Source organism: Adiantum capillus-veneris, chromosome 26 (assembly GCF_014529385.1).
Source record: "Adiantum capillus-veneris isolate H3 chromosome 26, ASM1452938v2, whole genome shotgun sequence".
Taxonomy (NCBI): domain Eukaryota; kingdom Viridiplantae; phylum Streptophyta; class Polypodiopsida; order Polypodiales; family Pteridaceae; genus Adiantum; species Adiantum capillus-veneris.
The window spans coordinates 22005989-22033940 of record NC_140956.1 but is presented as its reverse complement, the minus strand read 5'-3'; the positions used below and the strand labels follow the sequence as shown (position 1 = coordinate 22033940).

Sequence of the window (27952 nt, the reverse complement as noted above, 5' to 3'; positions counted from 1 at the left end):
CGGTGAAGTACTAGGCTGGACAAGACCCTTTTCCAAGAGGTCTTTCACTGGGTTCATAATCTTTTCATTCTGTACTCGGCTCACACGGAAGGTGGCCGATTCGGTGACGTGCTTCCAGGTATCAAATCAATGGTATGATCTTCAGGCCCTCTGAAAAGCAATCGGCATGAGTGTGGAGAAAAATCTTGGCGTTCTTTTGATCAGGTCAAAACATATTCAACCTTTATCCAACGTTCAGTTCCCAAAAGAATGAGTAAGAAACTGAAGTTCATCAAGTACAATCTCTAAGCCCTTCATTTATCAAAGTCGCTTTCTCGGCCCGGTAGTCAACCACGGCGTAGTTCTTGTGGTACCAAGGGATCCTGAGTAGAACGTCACTTGCGTGCCCTGAACACCCCTATCATTGCAAACAAATTTTGCCAATGCTCGGTGTAATGGCAACATCCCATCCGGGTGCCAGTCGAACTACCTCTGCATGTGGCGTCAGTCTGTCGGGCGTAATTCCAAATCGAGCCGCCAATTCCAAGTGAAAAGAAGTTGGCCTTGGCTCCTTCAAAAGAGCTTCCTAATCCTTCACTTTGCCCCAAAAAAGCGGCAAAGTTTGTACTTTCATTCATTAGATTCGGTGTAGGTCCAGCACCATGTGGTACCAGTTCTGCTTTTCTATCTGCCTTTTCTGCCACATTCCTCAGCTGCTCTCGAACTCTCAGACCTGTCGTCGTCTTTATCATTCTGTTCTTTCTGTGCGTTATTAGGACACTTCGCGGAGATATGTCCATGTTCCCCGCATCCAAAGCACTTCCCCTCTCGGATGAAGCGAGCTCTCTCCTCAGGAGTAAGCTTGGGTTGTGCATCTTTTTTTCTCCGAGTTGCTCTTTTTCTTTCTACTTTCATTCCCAGAAGTCTGTTTGGCTCGTTGTGTCATGGCCTCATCTGTGGGGTAGGTCAGATTGCCAGAGTGAATGGCAAAGCCCCGCTTCGCATGACTCATCAACTCTTGAATAGAAGCTGACTTCTGTTCCAAGCAGTGATCTCGGATCTCTGTAGGTAGACCCAAGGTAAACCGCTCAATCTGTTCTCTGAACAAGATCTTCTTGAATGAAGAGGCGGGTAGAAAAGAGCTCCAGAATCTTTCACAGTAAGCATTGATTGTATCTTTCTTGGTCATCCAAAGATGGTTCCAAGCAGCTCGTACATCTCGTTCATATTCTTGCGTCAACCAAGAAGAAATAAAAAGCTTCTTAAATTTCAGCCATTTAACTGGCGCACTCTTGTTAAAAGAAGCGTGGACCACCAAGTACGAGCATTCCCCTTAAGGGAAGAGGTAGCTCTCTGAATCTTGGAGTGCTCTGAATAGCATCCTCCCGCGAAAGCGATGTCAAACTGCTGTATAAAAGACAAAGCCTTACAAGCATCTGAGTATCCTGAAAAAGTATCAAACTTGATCGAGTGGCCACCTTTCTTAAACTCGCGGACTTTCTTGCTTTCACCTTTGAGAAAGTCATACTGGTTAGCTTTGTAAAAATTCTTCTTGTTCGCATAAAAGTTTCCGTTGTCAGAGTCTGAACTGTCCGTAGACGAGTCCTCTGTAGAAGTATCACTCACTGGGCGAGACTTAGACTTCCTTGCCTTTTTCTTGTCCTTTCCGAAGCGTTGTTTCTTGCTTCGCTTTTTGCTTTTCCTGTCTTCTTCGCTCGAGTCTGAAGAGCTAGAAGAACTATCAGAAGAAGAAGAAGAAGAAGAACTGGGTAAGCCTTCAAACTTGACACGCTTCTTCTGCTTCTTTGCCTTGTCAAAAGTCGACTGACGACCCAAATAACCTAGAAAGTCAGTGCTTTTCTTCTGCTTTTTGCCGTGCTTTTTGGCTTTCTTTTGCGCGTCAAAAAGCTGAGCAATCCGTGCATCAACCACGTTCTCTAGTTCCTTCTACGTATATTTTCTTGGAGGCAGAAGCTTTCTTGAGAGCGGGTTGCGGGAGTGGTGTTGTGGTTCTCTGCCACTCCATCTGTACCTCTTCCAAAGAGGTCTGGTTCATATATTTTGCCATCTTCGGGTCCTTGGCAAAATTGAGCATCATCTTTGTTGCATCGCCGATCAACTGGCGACGCTCCATCTCTCACCGCTCCGCCTAAGTAGGCCAAGGCGGGCCATACTCTCTGCCGGAATCTTCGTTGTGATCCCTACTCGCATCTCCAGATGCAGAGGGAGTCGACTGATCATTGCCTGAAGCCATAGGTGCCGCGGAAAAAAAAAAATTCGGGGATCGGATTTCCCGTAGAAGAGAAATTGGCCGTGCTTTGATACCACTGTAATAGACTATAAAAAAAAGCAAAATTCGCGTCGCTCATCATTTTCCCAAATAAAAAATAAAAAAAAAATAAAAAAAGCCTCCGTGATTTCCAAAAATTAGGGTTTCTGCTGTCCGCCACGTCATCACTTTGTGACATTGCCTCTTGATGAACCCTTTTCTCCTACCCCTAACCCTCAGGCTTCATAAGAGCATGCACCCATTTCTCATCATAGTGCAGAGTTAGGGCGAGTTATACCAGTAGCTTCCCCCTCGGGGAGCAAGTTAGACAAGTTATAGGAGACCTTGCAAGATGCAGCGACTTCAAATTTTCCACCCGACTAGCGTAAAGCCGGTACGACGCGACGATCTCAGCGACTTCGATTTCCTGAGGTAGATGGAACTTTATTACAGGTGAACTATGCTTTGATGTCAACAGTGATCAAGGACAGAGATCCTCTTGCAGTTGAGGAGGTGCTTTCACAACTGACCCTTTCGTTATGAAGTCCTATAAATAGGACTTGGATGTTAGTCCCTAGCCGGATCCATCATGCACACACGACATGACACAAGCCAAACTCAAACCTAGACACACGTAGTGAGCGGACATTAGGCTCACCTCCCAGCCATAAAGTCAATACGGGCTCACTCCTGAGCCTGCAGCCAAGCGGGCAAAACCTCTGCCACAAGGGCCGGTGTTCCATACCACCAATCCCACACCAATACAGGTGTGCAGGCAGAGCTGCCAAGGGCCTAGAGTCTAAGTGTGGTGATCACACAAGATGTCTCATAAATGAGACCCAAGTCCTATTTATAGGACTTCATAACCAAAGGGTCAGGTTCACACTGGCCGGACATACTGGAGGCGCCCATCCCGATGTCTGGGGACATAACACTTCCCCCCTAATTTTTAATTGTTGCCCTCAACAATATCCTCGGTTATAACCAGATCCATCTTGCACACAAGACACGACACAAGCCAAACTCACACCTAGATACACGTAGTGAACGGACATCAAACCTCCTAGCCATAGGGCTAATACGGGCTCATCCTCGAGCCTTGGAGCCTACAGCCAAGCAGGGAAAGCCTTTGCCACAGGCCGGTGTCCCATACCACCAAGCCCACACCGATACGGGTGTGCGGGGCCCGGGCATAGCTACCAAGGGCCTAGAGTCCAAGTGTGGTGATTACACAAGATGTCTCATAAATGAGACCCAAGTCCTATTCATAGGACTTCATAACCAAAGGGTCAGGTTCACACTGGCCAGACATCTGCAGGCGCCCATCTTGATGTGTGGGGCCGTGTCCTTATTTTTAATTGTTGTCCTCAAAAATATCCTTGGCTATAACCGGATTCATCTTGCACACAAGAAATGACACAAGCCAAACTCACACTTAGACACACGTAGTGAGCGGACATGAGGATAGAGCCAATACGGGCTTGCCCTTGAGCTTGGGAGCCTGTAGCCAAGCAGGCAAAGCTTGTGCCACAAGGGCCGGTGTCCCATACCACCAAGCCAACACCAAAACGGGTGTGCAGGCAGAGTTGCCAAGGGCCTAGAGTCCAAGTGTGGTGATCACACAAGGTGTCTCATAAATGAGACCTAAGTCCTATTTATAGGACTTTAAGGGTCAGGTTTTCACTGGTCGGACATATTGCAAGTGCCCATCCTGATGTATGGGGAGATAACACCCAGTTTGCTAAACCATTCATGCTCAGCAATAGCATAAACATGTTGTCCACCTGGATCAATAGGCCACATAATATAAGGCTTGACCATATTGAAAGAAATAGACAATATCCTTACATCTAAAATAATTATCATGCTCAATATTGAGAGCTCTGAAACACATATCATCCGTTCTACTTGTGAGCATAAAAAATTCTCTTCACGGGACGTATATGGAGAGCCATTGTAACAAACTGTTGATGTGTCAAAGCCTAAAGAATGGAGCCAACTTACAGATGTGGCCGAGGGGCCTAAACTGTAACAAAGTGATGACGTGGCTGCCTGAGAGCAGAAACCCTAACCCTAATTTTTGTTGCTAGAAACCCTAAAAATGTAGAAACCCTAACCCTAACCCTAAGGGCAGCAGGGAGATTTCCAAAAAGTGCGCTGACATGATGACGTGGGAGGTTGTACGGATTTCCGCGTTTTGTGCTAGCTGATGACGTGGCAAGCTGTACGGATTTCCGTAAATTGCGGTTGCAGCTTTTTGGCTTTGCTTTTGGACCAGAAGCTTTTGAGTTTTAAAGGCTTTTTACTGTAACTGCTTTTCAAGCCAAGGGCCTTTAAATATGAGGCTAGGGCTCATTCTTTGTGGAGAAGGTGCAGAGTCTAGAGTATCGGCTTGTACTTTGATGATGCAATATAAAGAAATACCGAAAGAGGCGCCAATGTTTGGGGCCAATACTCTCTGGGGTGGAATTCCGCCACTCCGTGTCGCGTGTCGTCTCTCTCTCTTTCAGTTCAATTGTTATTGAAGTGCTAAAAGTCTGTTCAGTTTGTTCTTTTCTATTGGCACGTGGTGCCCGCCTTGTAACAGTGGTATCAAAGCATCAGGCGTGTGCTTTTCTGAAAGCATACCGGTCCTATAAAAGAGCAGACAAATCTATTGGAAATTTATTTGAGGTATCTTCGCCCTCCAACCCAGACTTATTAGCCACTCCCACCCTTACTTCATCGCGCATCGGGCGCGCTCCCGTCTTCACCGCTCATGTCTTACATGGCATAAGCCATTAAGATCACTTGCAAGAGAAGGATCCAAGATTTGTATCGAGCTCCTGTTTTTCTCAGAGACAGTACCATGTAGATGTCTATAGCTACCAAGCCGCACACTTCCAAGGACTTGGCAAGCTTTCAAGAAAAAATTTTGCCCGAAGTTATATGGTTTCTGACATCTTCCTTCGGAGTGCAACTTTTGGCAGCGTGGGGTATCCCGAAATGCTTGCCATGGAAAGCCTAGCAGATTACGACTTGAAATTTCTCGACATCTCTCAGTAGATGTCTCTTCACGAGCAGATGACCTTGGAGGTTCGGTGTGATTGCTATCTCTTTGGACTACCATCGCCGCCAAAGAAACACTGTCTATCCAAGAGCTGATGGACCATGTTGTGCCCGGCTACGACCTCATGGAAGGAACCTAACCCTAATTTTTGGTGTAGGTTTCAAGATGGAAAGTGAGTCGACTTTTCGAGCTCGACCGATGTCGAGATTGCTTTTTAAGTTTGAGTTCTGTTTGATCTTGTTTGGTGATCCTATTTGGAATTTGTTTGAAATGGATGGTATCTGTTTTGAACCTGTCTTGGTGCCGATTTGAATTGTTTGACTCTGGTTTTAATACTGGTTTCAATGATTGGTGATTTTACTCCGGGGTCGAGTAGTGAGAAATTATATTTGAGAATACTTGTTCATACTCATGGCCTGGACCCTTGTGGTTATTTGCGGGGGGAGTATTGAATGATTGAAAAGTGCTGTTTTTTTTATACTCATGGCCCGGACCCTTGTGGTTATTTACGGGGGGAGTATTGTTGTTGTGACTCCCGGCCCGGACCTGGATGGTTATGCGGGAGGAGTATTAAGAAGTCTGAGTAGTGGTTACTCTCGACACCTCCAAACGACGCAGGCTGCGGTCTGGGGGGCGTTTGGTTGTAAAAGGCCTCTATATCTCTCGGCCCGAACCTTTTTAGGTTATGCGGGAGGAGTGATGAGGGAGTCGTTGAATATCTCCCGGCTCGGACCTTGTTAGGTTATGCGGGAGATGTGTTCATCGGCGGCTTTATGTTTCTATGTCTTGTAACATGCATATGTGAGCATTTGTGTTGCACTGTGATGTGCCAATTACTGAATATTCCTAATTGGATGAGATTGCGTGGGTATGTAATTTTAGTGCATCAAGACACCCGTGGAAGATCAGTACGGTCTGGGTGTGATGGCTAATTTTACTACGCCGGAATATCAAGAGTTCCAATCTGGACGAAAGGAGAAGCTAACTCCTTGATCAAAAGATCAGAAAGGAGAAGCCAACTCCTTGATCAAAACAGCCGAAAGGAGAAGCTAACTCCTTGATTAAAAGAGTAGAAAGCAGAAGCTAACTCTTGATTGTCCCTCGGAATGACCCTCGAAAATTTTTGAGCTAACTTGAGTTGTTTTGCAGGTATGCTGTAATCGCGGACGATTACTCTCTTTCAAGAAGGGGAGACGTAATAAACTGCTGACGTGTCAAAGCCTAAAGAATGGAGCCAACTTACAGATGTGGCCGAGGGGCCTAAACTATCACAAAGTGATGACGTGGTTGCCCGAGAGCAGAAACCCTAACCCTAATTTTTGCTGCGCTAGAAATCCTAAAACTGTAGAAACCCTAACCCTAACCCTAAGGGTATCAAGGAGATTTTGGAAAATTGCACTGACATGATGACGTGGCAGGTTGTACGAATTTCCGCGTTTTGCGTTGGCTGATGATGTGGCAGGTTGTACGGATTTCCGTAAATTGCGTTGGCAGGTTTTTGGCTTTGCTTTTGGACCAGAAGCTTTTGAGTTTTAAAGGCTTTTTACTGTAACTGCTTTTCAGGCCAAGGGCCTTTAAATATGAGCTTAGGGCTCATTCTCTGGCATGCTTCTTGGAGAAGGTGCAGAGTCTCGAGTACCGGCTTGTACTTTGATGATGCAATATAAAGAAATATCGAAAGGGGCGCCAAGGTTTGGGGCCAATACTCTCTGGGGTGGAATTCCGCCACTCCGTGTCGCGTGTCGTCTCTCTCTCTTTCAGTTCAGTTGTTATTGAAGTGCTAAAAGTCTGTTCAGTCTGTTCTTTTCTATTGGCACGTGGTGCCCGCCTTGTGACAGCCATTATCATCATGTCATCAGCTAAGGCTTTAAAATATCCTCCAAGCTATCATATACTCGAAGATCAGCCATTTTGATATCTTCATTCACATCCACCTTGTTACCCACAATCTTCTTTGTGCTTTTGGAAACTCTAACATCACGTCAATTATACCTATAAACTAAAGGTCACTTGAAGCAACTCCTCGGTGGTAGACACCAAAACACTATTGGGAAACAAGAGCAAGGGAATCTCTATAGCAATGTCTCCTAATAGCGCTCAAGACACAAGATCAACACCACATATGGCATCAAAAGAACCCCAACAAAACGACAACTTAAAGACAAGTGATCCCCGTTTACCCAAAAGACCACCATGGAAACTAGGCACCTGCCCTGGCATGGAATTACTACACACGCCAACCAATGCAGTGGAGGAAAAGAGCTTCTCCCTTCCTCAAAGGATTCTTCAAAATCACATTTTCTGAGTGTATACACACCACAAAACATGTGAGCTTCCACAAATTGCCTGTGGTCTGCCATATCTTGTACCGTGCGGGAAACAGACTGTATCTCTCAAACCACAACTTCAAAAGGGATGCTTTTAAGCCTCAAAAATTCTCTGCATTTTTGCAACAAAAGTTCTGAAAACCACAAATTTCAAATCTATGCACCTTTATGTGCAAAATTGGCGCAAAAAGCAAGCTGCCATGGCGCGACTACACGTAGACAAGGCTAGTCGAGGGCAAAAAATTGCATCAAAAATCATGGAGGAGGCACAACAATATGATATCAGCTGAACTTTTTTTATGCTTGTACATGAGTTTAAGTTATATACAAATCATAGTTCAAAAAATTCATTAACGGGCACTTAAGGCAATCCGCTAGCTAGTGCTAGTCAAGCGACTTGCACTGTATGTACATGTGCTTGCCAAAGGAAGCTAAAAAACCCACAAAAAGAAATCTCACACACCCTTTTGACATAAGGCATCATGTCCATATGCACAAATTTACAAAAAACAAGGTGTTCAAAATGCGAGCAACAACGTCACTAACTTGTGACAGAATTTATGATTTAAATGTTGCCAATTGGATAGATTTTATGAGCAGGGTCGAGCCGGATGTTTTGCACCCGGAATGGCTCGGTTATGGCCTAAAATTGGTGAAAAACACGTCACTTTTACCAGGATTGTTACTTCTTGATTGCAACAGCTAATACTTGTCGGAAAATTGGCAGCCACTTGTTCCCATCTAAGACATTCTAAAATCTATCTTGATTTTTCTTGTAGACTATGGCGACGTATGCACCATGCGACTTCGTAATATGTGGCCTGAGAACTAATCATTTTGTTTCTGTGAAAAAATGTTGGACGTGATCACATGGCACCATAGGTCTCTTAGACTGCATTTCAGGACCTACTCTTTTTGTGATAAGTCTCTTAAAAGTATTGCTGTTTTTATGGGGGAGTAAGAGTCAATGCTTAAATCTTTTGTTTCAGGCTTTAATGCTTGTGATGAGCATTGCTTTAGTCCCATTTTTTTTTCCTCCTTATCTATGGCTGCTAGCTCCTCTAATTATTGAAAGTGTCAATAGGGTGGTGATGGACTCTTCAATGAAGTGTTGAATGGTCTTTTGCTGCGACATCATAGAGCCAAACTCCCACTAAGACCTAATGATCATGCGAATTCTGTTGGCAGTGGATCATTATTACCACCTTCTGCAGATCTATACCCTCTTCTAAGCAGCGAAGTGACAGAAACACTGTCTGCTGTTTCTTCTAGTTCATCCATGCAAAGCTCGCATATTGATCTTGCCTCTCCCATTCTCTCAACAACAACAACATGTTCTCATGCATCAAGTTGCCATGGTTCCCCTACTTTGGATTGCAGTTCAATTCTCTACAAGGACGGTGGTTTTGTTATTCCGTTTGCCCCTGAGACGTGTGATCAGCTGGCAGGACAATCAAGTAAGAAACTGAAAGCCAAGCTGAGCGTCTCTACTGTTCATGTATGCTTGGGGCGCACACACATTTTTCTTATACTGAGGTATTTGGACAATTGATTGCACACATATGAACAGGGATTCTATGAATGGGGAAGTTACCGATAAGTTAGATCTTCTTAAGCCTTATATTACTGCTTAGTAGCTTTCATTGATATTAAGTTTTTCGTTCGTTTCGTATGTTAGGTGGCTTTGTGTTCCCAAAACCTGGTTTCAGGATTGGTATCATTCCAGCTGGCTCAACGGATTCTATCGCTATTAGGTGAAACAAGCTTTGTGATCAGTTTCTCATGGTTTGAAAGTAAGCTCACTTTGCTCTTATCCTTTGATAGTACGACCGGATCTCGAAATGTGGCCACCTGTGCTCTTCATATTATTTTCGGGGAGAAGATGCCTCTGGACATCGTTCGGCTTGTGAGCTGGAAGAGCACAAGGGCATCTGCTGAAGAATCACCTCGCGTTCGCTATGCTGCATCTTTTGCAGGGTAGGTCTTACTAGTCGATTATAATAGACCACAATGCCCTCCTCACCACTTTTCTGTTTTCTTTCCGCACGGCCTTGACAAGTAAGAATCGAAGGAGCAAAGACAAAGCAAGGGTTCTTGAGAGGATGCCTTCTAACAACCATGGATGAATTCTGTCATCACACTGCAAGCTTAGAATGGTGCCAATACGGGATAAACTATTTGATAACAAATATTCCTAGCCTAAAAGCAATTCAATTCGATGGATTGAATATAAAGTCTCTGAGTTGAGGCATCAGAAGAATATGCCATTCATCACTGTGTACTAAATACCTCATAGGCCAGCTACTTGACTACCCTGAATGCAGCACTTTACACAAATTTTTAGTATTCTACGTCCTTGAGACTTCAAAGACCACTAGAGGCGCTTTAGGTTTTGAGGGGTTTGATTGGAAGTACTAGGCTTTTTTTCCGCAAAAATGGGGTCTTTTCAATGGGTCTCCTGTCATGGGGAAAGATTGGCAACAGTAGAGAGAGCATGCACGTGTCCTCATCAAGCTTCAAAATTCTTGTCTGAGATTTTCTTTGTACCAGGTATGGCTTTTATGGTGATGTGATCAAGGAAAGTGAGCCAAATCGATGGATGGGACCAGTGAGATATGACTATGCTGGAACCAAAGTCTTTTTCCAGCACAAGTACAGTACTGAAACTTCAGAGTTTTTTGATGTTGACGCAAACAGATCAAAATTCCAGGCGTCCTCCCGCCCGGCTTCTTTTCATTCCTTTCCTTTAAGCAGAACCTCTTGAGAATTTAACCATCTCCCAACGCACCTCGTCAGCTACTGTTTTGAACGTGATGAGAATCGTTAATGTTTTTGCAGGCTGTATGATGCTGAGATCTCTTACATCGAGCTTCCTGAGACAGACTTGAGAACGTCAGAACCAGGCAGTTCAAATTACGGGAGCGGCTTGTTTAACAAGAAAACTTGGAGGAATGGAGGACTGAATAAAATTGCTTGTCGTCTTAATTGTAACATCTGCTCAAATGGAATGGATTTTTTTGAGATGGATGAAACCTCTTCCATATCTTCAAATTCTGAGAACACTCCAAAGTGGAAGCATGTGAGAGGCTCCTACATCAGTGTAGGTGCAGCAGTAATATCTTGTCGCAATGAAAAAGCACCAAATGGAGTGGCTGCAAGTGCACATCTTGCTGATGGGCTTCTTCATTTGATTCTTGTGAAGGAGTGCTCACGCTTGTCCTATCTTTGGTAGAGGACTTTCCATTACCCATTTGATAGAGCCCTTAAAAACATTTTCTACGAAGTTTAATATGTTGATTTGGCCACTGTTTTCCAGCAAGGAATATGACTCTTCATGAGTAATTCTGTATGTTTTTGTATGATTTCAGGCATCTGATTCAACTCACAAGGGAAGGCGCAGATTCTTTGGATTTCTCATTCGTAGAAGAGTACAGGGTAGGTTAGAATACCTTGCTTTTTCTTTTTGTATTTTGTATACATGTCCATGAATATTTGAGAGTATGTGCAGGTGTAGAAAGAAATAAATGTATATGTATGGTCTTTGGTTATGATGAACAAATTGTGCCAAGAGATTGAAGGAGTTTGAACTTCTATGTTTGCAATGCAGACTCCTCAGTTTAACTTTGTTTCGCATGGGGAAGAGAGTGTATGGAATGTTGATGGTGAGCTATTCCCAGCACACCAACTTTCAGCTCAAGTTTTCCGCGGCCTGGTTAACATTTTCGCTTCAGGTCCAGATATCTGAAGGTTTTCTGGCTATCAGCCTGTCATCATTTAGAAGCGTTGTTCGGGTGGTCTAAAGCTTGGTCCATCAATTGATGGGAGCACCCACCCACATCCAGAGGTTTGGTTGGTACGCATTGAGTGACTGAGAAATTTCGTTGGCAAATGTGAAGCTATACTGCCAAGGTCCAAATAAAGATTTGGACCTAACCAAGCAAGGCTTTGGGAATGTTTTTGCAGGCCACAAGCATACTCAGCCAATGAAACCGAGAATGACTAACATTGATCATTCTTATAATTTTCAAGACGACTCACCTAAAGTAGAAAATTTTGTTTGTAAATGTAAAATGTATACTAAATGTATGGCACACATTTATCCCCCCCCCCCAGGGAAATATGTACAACGTATCATATCAATTGCTCTAAGCATGAGATCACTATGATCCTCTCTTGGGCTGTATAAGCCCTACTCTCATTGTACTTTATATTAGCACTCAATCTCTGATTATGATTATTATTAGGTTAGCATTGTTATCATCTTCTTTCCTTTTCCTACTAGCATTTTATGCCTGGTTTAGGTCTTGTTTAGCCATGCATTAGCATTTAGGAACTGAATATGAAGGCACCTAGTCTCTTTGGCTAATTCTTTGTTTCTTTAGTTAAGCTCTGTGTGATTTTATTACTACCTAGTGCCGCTTAATTTTAACTAGAATCATGGCTCATTATGACTATAGATAAGCTTTCTAGTTTGAGGTTAATCCAGGAGAGATTCTCACTCTACATTTTAGGAAAAGATTTCTCCTCCATGTTCTTCACACTATTTGAAAAAGGGATGATTCCCTTATGGAGAAGGGGGAACTATGTCACCACTTTTGGTAAAACCACCAGCCGCGTAAGAGGTGATGCTTGAATTCTCCTTGTGAGCCTCCTGCTTGCGCTCACAACTCTTATGGGTTCCATTCATGAGCCTTCAAGACTCCCATTTTGTTGCATCAATCGACAGCACCATTTGCGTTTAGCTGATGGCTCTACTTGCTCAACAGTTGGTGGTGCTGTCATCCTTTAGCTTCAAGAGCTTAGCCAAGGGCTAGCTACCGTAATTGTGTGTTGTGTGGGCCATTTGGCCTCCTATATAGTAGCTCACGACATTGGTCAGAGCTCTCGACTTGCTCTTGGCCTACGATAGTCACCTACAGTAAGCCTGCAATAGCCATATACAGTAGTGGTCGGCATCTATCTTAAATGAGCTCATAAGCTCTTCCTCTTGGCAGCTCATCATCATGAGCGCCTCTCAGGGTTGGTGCCATCTTCTCTTATCAAGGATTGTAGTTATTTTTACAGAGGATTCAAATCCTTACATAAGCTTTAGCTCTCAAAAAGAGCAGAGCTAATTTACACCTCTTCAAAGGAAGGTGGTTTTTCATGCATCAAGTGGGGATTCCCCCTGTTCCACAACAAGGTCTAAAAGCAACCAATCTAGTTTTAGAAGCCAACATGCTAACAAGAAGGGATTCGAATAAAGCTTTGGGGCCAGACCATTGAGCAAGAGACCATATCTAATGTACTGCGGCACATTAAATCTTGGCATTACAACCCAGCCAAAGCAGCTGGCCTTTGTCCAGAGTTTAAATCCAGCCAATCTAGTTTAAGAAGCCAACAATCCAACAAGGAGGGCTTTGAAAAGGATGAAGTTATGCAGCAAGACCAATGAGCATGAGACCATATCTAGCATACCATGGAATTTTAAACCTTGTATTGCAACTGGGCCATAGCAGCTGGCCTTTGTCCAAGGTCTATAAGCAACCGACTAGTTTTAGAAGCGAAAATGCCAACAAGGATAAAGCTATGGAGCAAGACCAATGAGCATGAGACCATATCTAGCATAACATGGCCCTTGAAACCTTGGTAATACAACTTGGCCATAGCTGGTATTTGTCCATTACTGGCATCCTGCATGGGGCTATTTAATCAACTAACAAGCAAGCATTAGAGAAAGTGATCAAGCTTTTGCATGCCTCTAGAGCATGCTGCTCAAGAGCACCCACATGTTGAAGAACAATGTCAAGACCTTAACTAGGAGACACAAAATCTCTTCCTTTACTTTGAATGAGTAGGACTTTCTCATTAATAAAATCAAAGGGCTTTTCCTTCCATGGTTTTACCTTCAGCCTCTATAAAGTGCATCCAATCATGTTTTGTATAGGTTTAGACATTGCAGGTGGTAAGACCACCCAATGCACTTGATTGCATTCCATCCCTTGCAGTCATTCAACTTAACATATAATGGGAAAAAATCCTATGGCTCCTATTGTCTAGAAGGAATCCTATTTGGCTATTTTTAAAGGTCGTTTTCCTCTTTGTCACTTGTAAGCCTTTTAGGAATATACTAGTCTTTATGTCCCTTTGAGCATCAATTTTTCCATTTTTTGTGTCATACTGAGGTGACTATCATTCTCTCGTATGGATTGTTATTACCATTGTTATCTTGATGTATGGTCTTCTTTCTCTCTTCTTGTAGTATTTCATCATCCATAAAGTTGGGTCTACAAGTTGCATGTCATTTTGAAACGAGGCTAACGCCGCTTAATTACATGGGATAATTTTAGTTGAATGGTTATGCACTTTCTTAGACACAAGAATGCAAGCAAAATTGTATAAAGGGGGCCAATCCCTCTCCAAAGGAATTTTATATTATTTTGCAAACCGTAATTATATGCATGATGAAAAAACAACTACATAGGTCTTAGCAATCAACCACAGGCTATAAAGGCTTATGATTTTCATGATTGAAAACTTGGATTTTGCTTTGGAAAATAAAATGCAAACCTCACTCTCAAAGGTATATGATTACATAAATCAAGTAGCCATATGGAGAGTGTGAGAGGCTAGATGCAAAGGATATGCAAGGAAGTGTTTTGGATTAACAAGAATCCTCAACTTTGGTGTGGTGTTATAGAGATACAAATACGTATTAGGAGAAACAAATGAGAGAGGAAGAAAGAGTTATATGAGTGCTTCTTCTGTAGCACTATAAGAAGCACTCCATGCACATGCTTTGCACACTCACATAGCAAGTCATTGCTTCAAGTGACGCTAAAGATAGCTCCTAAAAAACAATTGGCATGCCAACTTTTGGAGTTTGCATTCCATAAATTCCGAAGATTCTAACTTTTGGGGTCAATCTTCCCTTTTTGGAAAAAAAAATTGGGGTATAGAGCTTTCTAGTAGTAACTCCCCTTATCTTTTGGCTTAGGGACTACGCATATATTTTTGTACGATAATGTACTACTCTTGGACACAAAATTCATGGTTCGAGTTCATTTTTTAGATGTTTTGATATTAAATACTTCTGCCAAGACTCTTAAAATATTTCCATAGTATAATGAAAATTCTTAGTAATTTTGATAATTATTTTCCATATTCCCTTAATATAAGGGCTTCTCACCAATATAAAAGATGTCACTCCCACGTCATTTTTTGTGGCATTGTTTTCTCAAAGAAAGCCATCGAATTCCAAAGGTAAACCCTAACATGTTTGAATGACCCAAAGTTCCTTATGCATATTTAACTTTGGCATTTCCATTCCCATTGATTCCATGACTAGCTTCAAGGCGGATACGAGTAATTTTTTCTCTCTAGCCTAGAGAGAACCGCTCTTTAGCCCTCAAACATGCATTGCAATTTTAAAAGAATGTGTCTTAAGTAATAAAATTGGTAAACTTTTGCTTAAAAGATTAATTAGACACATCACAGTATAAGTTTCATGATATTATGCAACCCTTTTATCAAGATCGACCTCAACCATTAGCTTATTGAAGTGAGAATGAGCTTATTGCATTGGATCACATATTGCCTCAAAGACCATTCCATGATATTTTTGCTAGACGATTGAATGATTGAGAGATTAATTATGCTATAAGCATGTTATTGAAACATGTACCCATACACAAGTTTGCAATGGAACTCTAATCAATTTATGGGGATTTTTGTGAATTGGCTTTGTAAGAGGAGAGCTTTTGAATGACTTCAATAAGCTTACATCAAAGGCATTATGATATTTCCTTGATATTGAAATGCTCATAATACTCTCATGAGCTCGATTTGTATAATACTTTTGATGGTGAGTTTTCTCCTCTTGCTAGTTCCCTTGTTTCTGCTATAAGTGAGCCTTTGGGATCTTTAGTAAACTCTAATCAATCCTCCAAAGATAAGTCTAAGTGGCTTTTATGAGCGGCCGGCATTTTGCCTATGTTGAGCCTAACTTAAGGTGTCTCCAAACTTTTGAAGGGTATTTTCTAGATCATGCACATTTCTCAATATAGGAGGAGCCTTAAATCTTCCTTTAGCAAGCTTCAGTAAAGACTTTTAAGTAGAGATATACGAGGTGTTTTTACTCTACCAATGGTTGATACTATTCACATTGCTGATAAAATTACAAAACAACCTCAAGCTCAGGCCGAGCCTTGAGTGCTGAAGATTACAGTGTCGACCGCCTCTCATCGAGACTTATTATCACGGGATTAACAAAGTAGGTGAACTATAGTACTAGGCTTAACTATAGTATTGGCTAGTCTTTCGAGTCTTGCTTCCGTCCGGACGTATAGATAACCACTTTGCTTTCTTGTATAATCTTTGAGAAGCTTGCCACACCAAGATCTCCTTCAAACATAGGGCGGTTCCTTGCCAACCATACATGCTGAAAGAAGAAGTACCTGACAGTTTGAGTGCATATGATAAGAGCAGGACTTTTCAACTTCTTGCCACCAAGGAACAAATCAATCTTGAAGAATCTAATATGCCATGTCCTTTGGACCCACTTGCTGATTTTTCCTACCAGGCATTTGATCGCATGGTATTCCATGAATAGGTGGCCTAATCCTCACTAGCTAACCTGCACCCCAGGCATCGATCTGACCCAATACCTCTCTCCTGGATCTTTATCCTCGTCGGTAGAGTCCCCCCACATCACCTTCCATAAAAATATCTTCATAAATTGCGGCCACTTTGGCTTCCAGATGTTCTCCATGACTTCCCTCCCACCGTTCTTCCGACCATTGTCTTTTCCATATTTTGTTGAGGGGGCTAGATCAATTATTCTCATGCATAATTGCAACATATATTCCTTTAGAATGTGGTTTTTAAAAAAGACTACTTGGTGGTCATCTCCAGGCATTCCAGTCAAACCCGGATTCACAGATTGGCATTACAATATTTTCAATCACTCTATTGACTAACAATATCTCAAAGCCATTTAGTTGATATTGGGTTGCAAGAAGGTCAATGGCTTTCCGGCTCTTACTGTTACCATCCCAGAAGTAAGATAGCCAATTTAGCCCCTTATTATTCACTTTCTTGGCAATTTCTATCCAATGGGGGCCTTGTGGTTGTCCTCCTGCAACTTTAGAGAACCAGGGGGACCACTGCAAGATGGAGTTCTTGAAGTACCTAGTTTCTTCCCCCCACTCCAAATCCCCAGCTACTCTTTTGCACTTCCTTATTAGTTCCCCTGAGATGCCCCCCAAACTTAGGCTAGACCACGTCAGGGCTAAGAGTTTGTCGTGAAACTCTACTCCTTTCCACTTACCCCCTTTCGAACAAAGTTTAGCTGCATCTAGATATCGTTGGTCATGATAGCCCAAGCTTGGTCCTGTTTAGCCAATGAAACTACAAGTTTGGCGCAACGGGCCTCAATCTCATTGACAAACTTTTTGAGAAGATCTGTTGAGGAATTCACTCTGTTAATTTGTGTCTAGATTATATATAGACAAAAGGCAAATCCAAAGATTTTAGACTTACCCTCCAAAAGAGACTCACCATATATTAGACTCTCTTAAAGACAACCACCTTTGGCAAGCCATTACATATATTTGAAACATAAAATGATTAGCCATATGATAAGAACCAATAGTCTTCTAGACAAGTACAAAATGTCTCGATCCACTAAATTTGTCTGTATTGTCCAACTCCCATTGTTTCCATGAAAGGAGTTGGGTAGACTAAAGATAAATTCCATTGCTACAGCCTACACACCCCCGTAGTGCCTCTAGTGTTGGTAAGGGTAACCCTAAACTTGGTTGCTTACCTCTATGGAGTTTAATCTTTGGGCATGCTATGCATAAGGCAAATTTATGTTTGTCAAAAAAATATTCTTGCTATGCCCTTTTCAATGATTACCAATAAAAATATGTTTCAATAACTAGAGTTGTATCCATAGCTCTACAATCTAAGTGTCATAAAAACTAATATCTAATTCTTGTAGATGATTTTCTCATGTTAAACTGATCATTTAATATGGGGAAGTACCAGGGGAGTAAAAGCTAGAATATTGGTAAGGCTGCCAGACCAGTCTGTGTCAGGGATCCAAAGGGGGACAGTCTGCAAAAGAGCAATGTGCTTCAATGGGGCTTAAAAGACCTAAGGTTTAGCTCCATTAAGACTTCCATAGGCTAAAGTTCCTAAATTTAATTGTATTGTCCAATGGCCAAAGTAGGGGAAATTTGGATGGTGGATGGAAGACAAAAGTCTTCCCACATCCCTATCAAGGAGGGGGTGACCCCTAATAGTAGGGGATGAGAGAGAAACACACACACACACACACTCCAAAGCTTCCCCTTTACACAAAGGGAATATTGGACACATGTCAAGCTCCTCTCAAATCCTATTGGATGGCCATAGAGGTGGACCAATGAGAATTAGGCTAGAGTAATATTAGTCTAATCAATTTAAAAATGCTTGATAAAAGAACCAATAGAAATTAAGCTCCTTGAAGAATATTGAACAGTCTACCAAGGGGTCCAATGAGCATTCAGCAGCCCAATGGCTTGCCTGATTTCTATTGGCCAGAAGATTGAAAGGGCCAATGAGAGTTTAATTGAATTATTTAATTACCTAGATCTCTCACAAAAGGGGAAAGGGGGACACATGTCACAAGGCTATCAATTATGCTCCTAATTTGTGACTGGCTAAGCTTTGCAAGAGCCAATGGGAAGCCAACATGAGTATTTTGCAAGAGGGGTCGACCAAGAAGAGAGAGAAGGCTGCATTTTTTACTTACACACTTTGCTACACACACACAAGTTATGTGTTGAGAAAGAACTCCATCTCCTTCTCCAAGCATTGAGAAGTAGAGGCCTACACCAACAACTCTTGGCTATGGAATGAAAATCTAACCAGGAGCAAAGCTTCAATGGCATGCTCATCTCCTCTACCATGCTAATTACTAAGCTAAGCTATGATATTAGAGTGATTATGTGAGGAGAATACTTCTTTCTCGTAAGATACACCTTCTTCCTCTCAACCTATCCTCATTCCCTGCTAGCTCTCACCATTTTTGAAGGTGTGTGAGGTCTTGGGATTGAGGCTAGGGACATTAGGTGTGTTTTTCAAGCATAATTTGGTGCATGAAGCTTCCATCTTCATTGCACCAACAAGTTTTGTCAAGGAACACAAGAATTGTTTTGTACAAAAGTCTCCTTGATGGGAGAAGCTATAATACAAAGCCTTTATGGAGAGAGGACCATGTAAATCCGGTCCTCAATTGTTGTCAATAGTTCTATTTCTCTCTCTTTTCAAGCATTGTCAATGCCAAGTTAGCTAGGTGTAAATTGCTATGTTGCTTTCTCAAATTAAGTACTCTCTTTATGCTCATTAGGAACTTGTTCTTAATGAAATTCTCACTATGCTATCAATTTCCGCTACACACAAGTTACTAGTGCATTAAATGTTACACTAAGACACTCATAGTCTATTGTCGTAGAGAAGGAATCCATCTGTTATTATAGAGAAGTATTGTGCTCAATGACATCTTTGAAGTCTTGATCTATAGCTTATGCATCTACCATCCTACCATTGTGACATTTTATGGATACAACATTTACCTTGGGTCTTTGAGAGGGTGCATCGGTTTCTTGATTATGCTTGCTAGGTATGTGAGCAATTTGAAGATAGAATTGAGAGAGGAAATTTTCCCGTGTTTTTTGTTGGATAGCTTTGTCTAAGTCAAACGGTAATTGATGCTTTAACGCTCTGTGCACATGATGAAAAGAGTATCAAGGAGATTATAGTTTTGTGAACTTAGAGCATGCATTACTGAGAGTAATTTCTTTCCATAAAGGCAGTCCCTTTGAATGAATCATGTGGGTCTTATAAGTGATAGCAAATCCCTCTCGTAAGAGAAAACTACCAATCAAATGCAGCAAGCATCACAACAAATCTCAAAGGGTTTGAAAAATCAAGTAGTTTCAGCATTGATTGACAGATAAAACTTTGTATAAGGGTTGTAAAAAATCCATATTGTGTCTCTATCTAATGAAATTCAACGTTCTATTTTATCAACTCATGGAGTGTTTTCAGTGTGAAGAGTTTCTCAATAAATCTTTGATATCAGGAGCACATTTCAATCAAAGTTCTAAGAACATGGAGATTTGAGGCAAGGTGAAGGTATTTCCTCTATCACCTTAAGTTTCTCACGGTCATTTGGGCACCAACACCTAGATATTGTATTTCTTGCAAAAACAATTCTCTCTTTATTTTCAATTAATGTAGAGCTTATGATAATGCAAATCTTAAAAAATTTCCCTTAAGTGATCATATTGTTTGTTGTGAGAATTGAAGTAGATGACAATATCATCGATGACTACCTACATGTAAAATTGATGCTTGTGAAATAGTCAATTGATCCTCCTCTTGAATGTGGACATTGCACTAGTGAGTCTAAAAGGCAGCACTATGTATTCATAAAGACCAAAACTAGTGCTAAATGCAGTCTTATAAATGTCTTGTGGCACAATTTGGATTTTTTGCTAGCCACTTTTAATGTCAACCTACTAAAGGACGAATCTAAAGGATTTGTTGCTAGCCACTTTTAATGTCAACCTACTCAACCTTAAGTGATCATATTGCTTGATTGTGAGTATTGAAGTAGATGACAATATCATCGATGACTACCTACATGTAAAATTGATGCTTGTGAAATAGTCAATTGATCCTCCTCTTGAATGTGGACATTGCACTAGTGAGTCTAAAAGGCAGCACTATGTATTCATAAAGACCAGAACTAGTGCTAAATGCAGTCTTATAAATGTCTTGTGGCACAATGTGGATTTGTTGCTAGCCACTTTCAATGTCAACCTACTAAAGGACGAATCTTGTGGCTTACAAATTTGTTTTGTTGAAACTATCCAAAAGAATTTTCTTACAAACTTTCTCCAAGTCAAACACAAGCATCCTTCTTTTGGGCTACAATTGAAGGAGACAATGCAGATGAATTGGGCCTACCAGTCTCTTCTCCATGAACTCATTAACCATGTACTGTGCCTAGAATGCACAACATAGATGCAACTACATTGGCATGTTCAAGGTAGGAAAACAGACATGAGATGCAAAAGGTCCATAACATCCCCTTGTAATAATATTTCCAATCTCAATTTCCACAATGTGGTGCTACATATTATCCTCCATTATACATAAGTCTTCACTGTTGGAATTAGGGTTGCAGAGAAACCCACACAGCTTGGAGAAGATGAAGGAAGCTCAAGGCACACAATTGAGAGTGTATTACTTAGTTTTCAATGGAAAGATAGATAGACCTAGAGTGATGGGCATATATATACAATGCACGGGGGAAAAAACCTCCTAAAGAGGGAAAAAATGCCTCGGCGGTCCTAGTGTGTTCACACACATCACTACCACATGTATATGGTCCCCCCTGGAGTGATGCGGTGAACGAGAGCCGGCACATGAGTAAAGGGAAGTGCCATGCGCTGAGGAAATGATCAGTCCACAAAGGGGAGTAAGCCCAAAGATTTTCGGAAAGCTTCAAGCTTCTCATGAGACAATGCCTTTGTGAAAAGATCGGCAAGGTTGTCATGGGCTGGCACATAAGCCAAGCTGATCTCTCCTGCTGAGAGCCTCTCCTTGACATAGTGGTAATGCACCTCAATGTGCTTTGTGCGATCATGAAAAACTGGGTTCCTCGCAACTGCCAATGCGCTCTGACTGTTAGTGTAGATAGTGTTGGCAGTGTCCTGTCCGACACCCAAATCAGCTATAAGGTGTCTGAGCCTGTCTAAACTCAACCGTAACTATGGAGACTGCCTTGTACTCAGCTTCACAACTAGAAGTGGCCATAGTAGGTTGCTTCTTGCTCAACCATGATATACATGAACTACCAAGCATGAAACAAAAACCACTTGTGGACACTCTTGTGTCAAAACAACTAGCCCAATCTGAGTTGAAAAAGCATGTAAGTCTGGCGGCAATGATCCCCCTTTGGGATAAAACAATCCAAGATGTAAAGTTCCACTAAGGTAGCGAAAAACCCTCTTGACAGCCTGCCAATGCTTAGACCCTGGGCTATGCATAAATTTGTTGTCCTATGAGACTGCAATTGAATATCTGGCCTCGTGCTGCATACATAAATGAGGCAGCCAACAACATTTTGGTAAAGAGTGACATCTGCAGGATCACCAACATCATGAAGACTCAATTTCAAACCTGTTTCCATGGGAGTGGCAATAGGTTTGCAATCATCAAGTCCAACCTTACATAGCAATGTCTCTATGTAACTTTTTTGACACAAGGCAATACCACCATCACACTGCTTAAACTGTATACCCAAGTAATGATGCAACAGCCCCAAATCTTTCATCTTGAAAGTAGCATTCAAATCAGCCTTAAATTCATCAATATGTCTCTCATCTTGTCCAATGATCAACAAATCATCTACATAAAGAACCACAATGAGAAGTACATCACCCTCACGCTTTACATATAATGTGCTTTCTGTTGGACTATTACGAAAACCTTGTTTGACCAAATGAGTGTCAGCTTTGTCATACCAAGCACAAGGAGATTGCTTCAACCCATACAAAGCCTTCTTACATCTGCACACTTTGTCCTCTTGTCCTTTCTTGACAAAACCGCGAGGCTGCGTTACATAAACTTCCTCAAATATGTCACCATTCAAGAAAGCAGTAACAATGTCTGATTGATGTACATCCCAACCAAAATGAGCTGCCACACATAGAAAACACACAATAGTCATACAACAAGTGGGAGCAAAAGTCTCTTCATAACCTATGCCTTTTTGCTGTGCATAACCCTTTGCAACAAGCCAAGCCTTATGGTGATCGATCTCACCATCCAGCTTGCGTTTCAACTTGTAAACCCATTTTGTACCAATGGCCTTTTTGCCAGGAGGCAAATGACATAAATACCATGTGTCATTTTCTATAAGTGCATCATATTCTGATTGCATGGCAACCATCCAATTTTTTGAATTATGTGCTTCATCAAAAGATAGAGGTTCCTCAACATCATGTAAGCTAGACACAACCAAAGCATAACAATCTGATGCATAAGATGCATGGCGAGACCTGAATGTGTACGACTAGACAAAAGTGCATCCAATTTACTCACGCAATGTATGCACCGGCCATTTTGGCATACCTCTAGCCTGCTCATTTTCAACCCTTTCCTCATCAAGTACATAATGTACATCTGCATCAGTTAATAGGCTGATATGTAGCATTTTTAAAAACCCTCATAGGCTGTACATTTGCCTCATTGGAATTTACATTTGTATTTCCACCACTAAAAAGAGGCAACAAAGTGTCATAAATGTTCTGTGAGTTTACATAACAGTCTCTAGTACATGACAGCAAGGGCTGAACAGTATCTTCCACAAACACTACATCTCGTGAAACTAGAATACGCTTTGTTTGTGGATGATACAACTTGTAACCTTTTCTTTCAGCACTATAACCAACAAAAATACATTTGACAACCTTATCATCCAATTTTCTACGTTGTGTTTGTGGCACCAAAGCATATGCCAAACAGCCAAAAACACGCATGTGCTCAATAGAAGGTTTTCTATCATGCCATGCTTCATATGGAGCAATAGATTGCAAAGCTTTTGTAGGACACATGTTTAGTACATAAGTGGCACAGATGATGGCCTTAAGCCAAAAAGAATGCGGCAAAGCTTGACTTTTGACCATACATCGTGCCATTTCCGTAAGTGACCTGTTTTTCCTCTCAGCAACACCATTTTGCTGAGGTGTATAAGGCACTGTACATTGGTGTTTTATCCCACGACTAGCCAAAAATGCATTTAATTCATGGGACATATACTCCCCCCCTCGATCGGAACGGAGGGTGCCCATAGTATATTTCGAGACATTTTCAGCTATAGCCAGAAATTGTTTGAAGCACATAAAAACTTCGAACTTCGCTTTAAGCGGAAATACCCATGCATGCCTAGAGTAATCATCAATGAAAGTCATGAAGTAAAGGTAGTTGCCCAAGGACGGAGTTTGCATGGGCCCACAAACATCACTATGCACAAGCTGTAACCTGCATGTGGCCCTAACTGAACCATCCTTTGGAAACTTCCAACGCTACATCTTACCAAAATACAGCCTTCACAAACATGTTTGACATGTGCTTCAAGAGGCGGCAAAGAAGAAACCATATCAGATTTCTGCAAACGCAGCAAACTGGAAAAATTCAGATGACCAAAACATGCATGCCAAAGTTTTGCAATTGAAATAGCCCTTGAATCTGCAACTGCATTTGTAAAATTTTGTCCACACTTGTCATACAAAGTGAGCTTATACAGCCCACAACACAAAAGGTCAGATGCAACAATCTCATCACCAAAACTGAGATCATGAACTGTACATCTGTCACCCACAAACTTGACTACAAGTCCAAGTCTAGCAAGTGCGAATACAGACAAGAGATTCTTCTTGATCCCAAGTACATAAAGTGCATTAACAAGTGTGAAGGAACTGCCATTTGCAGCAATAAGCACAATCTTTTCAATTCCCTGAACCGGATAAGAGGCATTGTTGGCACAAGTGACTGAACTCCCATGAGGGACAGATTCAAGAGAGGTGAACAATTCACGATGTGAGGTAATGTACTTTGTAGCACCACTGTCAAAATACCACACGTGAATCTGCAGCAAACAACTGACATGCATGCATCATGGAAAGCAGGATTGTAAGTGCACTCTACACTAAAAGCCCATTTTGCATCAACATCAGCAACACAGTCTCCTTTCACAAAAGACTCAACAATGGCTGCATTTGTAGTGGAACCAGCATTTGCATTGGAGCCACCCTCTTTCTTCTTAGCCTCTTTGGCCTTCAACTTAGGACACTAATTGATCAAGTGATCATTAGCTTTACAATAATTGGCAACACATCTTCTTTTTGCCCTTATCACCAAAATTTCTAGATAAATTTCTGCCAGCAGAAGCATTAGGAACAGAAGTTTTGCCACTCGCAGCAGAACCATAAGAAGTGGTTGCATTATTGCTATTATCGCCCTTTCTTTGAGAAGCAATAAAAGCTTGTTCAACTGCACGCTGCCTAGTCCTCTTTTTTCTAGAAAGTGACTCTTGCAAGGATTTCCTTGGGTCATAAGTCTCCAAGTACTAGCAAAAGTCTGGTAAGAATCTGGTAAGGCATCAAGAACAGTCTGCACAAGGGAATTGTCTGAAATGACTCACCTGCAGAAATAAGTTGCTTATTGATATCCTTGACACCAGCAAGAAAGTGTCCATATCATTTTCCTCATGCATAATCTTTGATTCCAGCTCTTTACGCAGCAAAGCAATTTTAGCCTCACTGTGGCTTGCATAAAGACCTACTAGAATATCCCAAGCCTATCTTGCAGATTTTGTTGAATGAATATGAGGAACAATGGTGCGCTTCACAGACAACGCAATCAATGCAAGAGCGTATGCATCCTTTACATCCCAACGAGATTGTTCTGTCGTAGGCAAAACAACTCTAATAACGGCAATCCTTGCAGCAAGACCTGCCACATCCTCATCATCGCCTACATCCTCAGAACCAGGACGTATATCAATGCCCTGCACAATATTTCAAACGCCCTTTGACACAAGAACATGTTGCATCATATAAGCCCACTTAGGGTAATTGTCCCCATCCAACCTGTCCTCAGTAGCAAACATCTTGAACACATCTGTGTTGTTGTCAGCCATGGTAAATGTTGCACTTGATGTGAAAACTGCCCAAAAAGAGGAGAAACAAAGTGGGAACAACACGTGCTATATAGCACAAACCATAGAAGACTGTATGGCACCTATTATGCAAAAACCGGCACTGACAAAAATTCTACACAAAATTACAAAATTGCCTGTGCAGTCCTGCATGTAGTGGAAACGAAGGCCGAAATGAGCCTGAATCAGAAATCTGAGCAGACTAAGATCTACAAGCACACCCGAAATTTTTTCGACCTGCGAACGCTCGCCAAAGCTCACAAAAATCAAAGAAAGTGAGCAGGCGTGTGCTAGAGCTGCTGGCGACTAAGCCCGAGAGGACGCAACCTGCTCTGATACCAATTGTTGGAATTAGGGTTGCAAAGAAATGCACACAGCTTGGAGAAGACGAAGGAAGCTCAAGGCACACAATTGAGAGTGTGTTACTTAGTGTGCAATGGAAAGACAGATAGCCCTAGAGTGATGGGCGTATATACAATGCACGAGGGAAAAAACCTCCTAAAGAGGGAAAAAATGCCCCGGCGGTCCTAGTGTGTTCAAACACATCACTACCACATGTATATGTTAACATTCACATATTAGAAGAACTTATAATAAGCCAGGAGCTCAATATATAAGAAGACAAACTGGTAGCCACCTCAGCCTTCAATCGGTCAGATTTGCGTCCTGAGGACTGTGTAAAGGAGGCCCCTTCCAGTTCAGGTTCATCACACCAAAGCATTGTGGCCCCCCACTGATTGAGCTTGAACGGAGTAAATTCTAGCAATGTGGTTTTGAACCAATTGTAAGCTAGTTCTTTGTGCTATAGAATATGTGCTTATGTTACTTTTACATAAATATTCACAAAAGAACACACATATGTTCAAAGACCAAGATTACCAGACAAAAGATAGGTGATTTTCACAAAATATCTTAGGTAGAAAATCTTGTACAAATAAAGATTCAAGGTGGTACAAGTCAGCATCCTTGAAATGTAAAAGAATAGCCAATTTATAGCACATAACTTCTTCCTCTTCTCCAAATGTTGACATCAAGAATAACAGATGAGACCAAAGAGAGTAGCATGTGAAGGAATGGATCATCAACATGCGTGTGTGCATCGAAGATGGAGAGAGAGAGAGAGAGAGAGAGAGAGAGAGAGAGAGAGAGCACAACACAGGGATGTGGGGTGGAGCTCTCAAATCTCACTGTATGAGAACAATGTGAGAATGAGTGAGAGCTCTTTATTCTTTTTATGTATGAATAAGGAGATAAATGTGAGCGGTTGAACATTGGCCAACGGACACACGCAAAGCACGGTGAGGCACACCGCCTTTACCTAACATTCTCCCACTAAAGGTTGTGTGCCAATAAGTGGTGAGAAGACTAGCCTACAACTAGTATATACAAGAGGTGAGAGAAGACGGCTCTCAACCTATGCCCACTGGCTCACTCCAAACACGTGAGTGTATCTGTAACCGCTTTAGTGGACATGCAACATGTATACCACTAGGGCTAGAGCCACGATGACACTCCTAATGTAAGTATCGAGTGATGACCTGCATGGCTCCACAATGCACAATGTTAGTGTCAGTCATCGCACAATTGACAACTCCCACTGCAAATGCACTAACCGCATAAGCAAGATTAGGTCTTGAGACCAAAATGTCAGACATGAGAGATACGAAAGTCAACAAAACATGCACTGTGTGTGCCAGCCTATCCCTATCAGCAACCTTAGTGCCATATGCATCCTCATCAGGAACCACCTGACTATGCATCACCATGTCAGTATCGTCTGGCAAAGGCATATTTGCTGAGAATGATTGCAAAATAAAAAAATTAGGACCATTGCAATCACACACAACTGTCTAAAGGACAATGCCACCTTCAAACATATCAGACGCATCATAGAACAATGCATCAGTCTCTGGCTCAGCTAATGTCACCTCAACTGATGATTGATCAAACTGTGCATCCCCAGAGATACCACTGTCTGCGTGAATGTCACCAAAAGGCACACCTTGTCTCTTGCTCCAAACATGGCTGCAAATACACAGAGACTACACCGCCTCGTGTGTCAAAAATATGCAAAGGGTATAGCAAACCACTCCTAGCACCTCTAGCTATCACCAGTGATCGCCAACGCATATGAAATGACCGCTCTCCAAGCAGTACACAATGTCCACTAATCTGCAAATTGACACACTGAAATGAGACTTTGGCTGAGTCCTAGTCCATAATGTACATCTTGTAGCGTAAGCAATGCACTACTAGGTAAAGACATGCATACATCTCCAGCACCATCTATGTCATATGTTGAACCATCAACAAACTGCACACAACCAAGTCTCCCACTAGAGAAAGAGCAAAAAAAATCATGACGTGGTGTCATGTGAAAAACTACATGCTTGTCTAGTAGAAAACGCGTAGACAATGTGCTATCCCAAGACACAAAGTAGTATGAAGGCAAGCTAGACTCAAAAGTGACATGCCTGTCACATGCATACTCTCTAGCATCTGTCCTCATAGTAGCACCATGCATCTGCCTCTTTCGCTGCTTCATACACCTAAAGCAATGGTGCCTAACA

At 41.8% G+C, this 27952-nt stretch overlaps 1 protein-coding gene across 2 annotated transcripts in view; it reads left to right on the top strand.

Annotated features, from left to right (window-relative positions):
• Positions 1 to 11816, top strand: part of ACD5 (Diacylglycerol kinase family protein) — a 77326-nt gene extending 65510 nt beyond the window's left edge. For both annotated transcript variants that reach the window (XM_086501234.1, XM_086501233.1), the window contains 7 exons: positions 8709 to 9081; positions 9303 to 9378; positions 9449 to 9601; positions 10175 to 10276; positions 10463 to 10852; positions 10993 to 11059; positions 11232 to 11816. In XM_086501234.1, the coding sequence (XP_086357360.1) occupies positions 8709 to 9081; positions 9303 to 9378; positions 9449 to 9601; positions 10175 to 10276; positions 10463 to 10852; positions 10993 to 11059; positions 11232 to 11369 (1299 nt within the window). In that variant the 3' untranslated portion in view covers positions 11370 to 11816. The remainder of the gene's footprint in view (positions 1 to 8708; positions 9082 to 9302; positions 9379 to 9448; positions 9602 to 10174; positions 10277 to 10462; positions 10853 to 10992; positions 11060 to 11231) is intronic.
• Positions 11817 to 27952: the final 16136 nt, after the last annotated feature.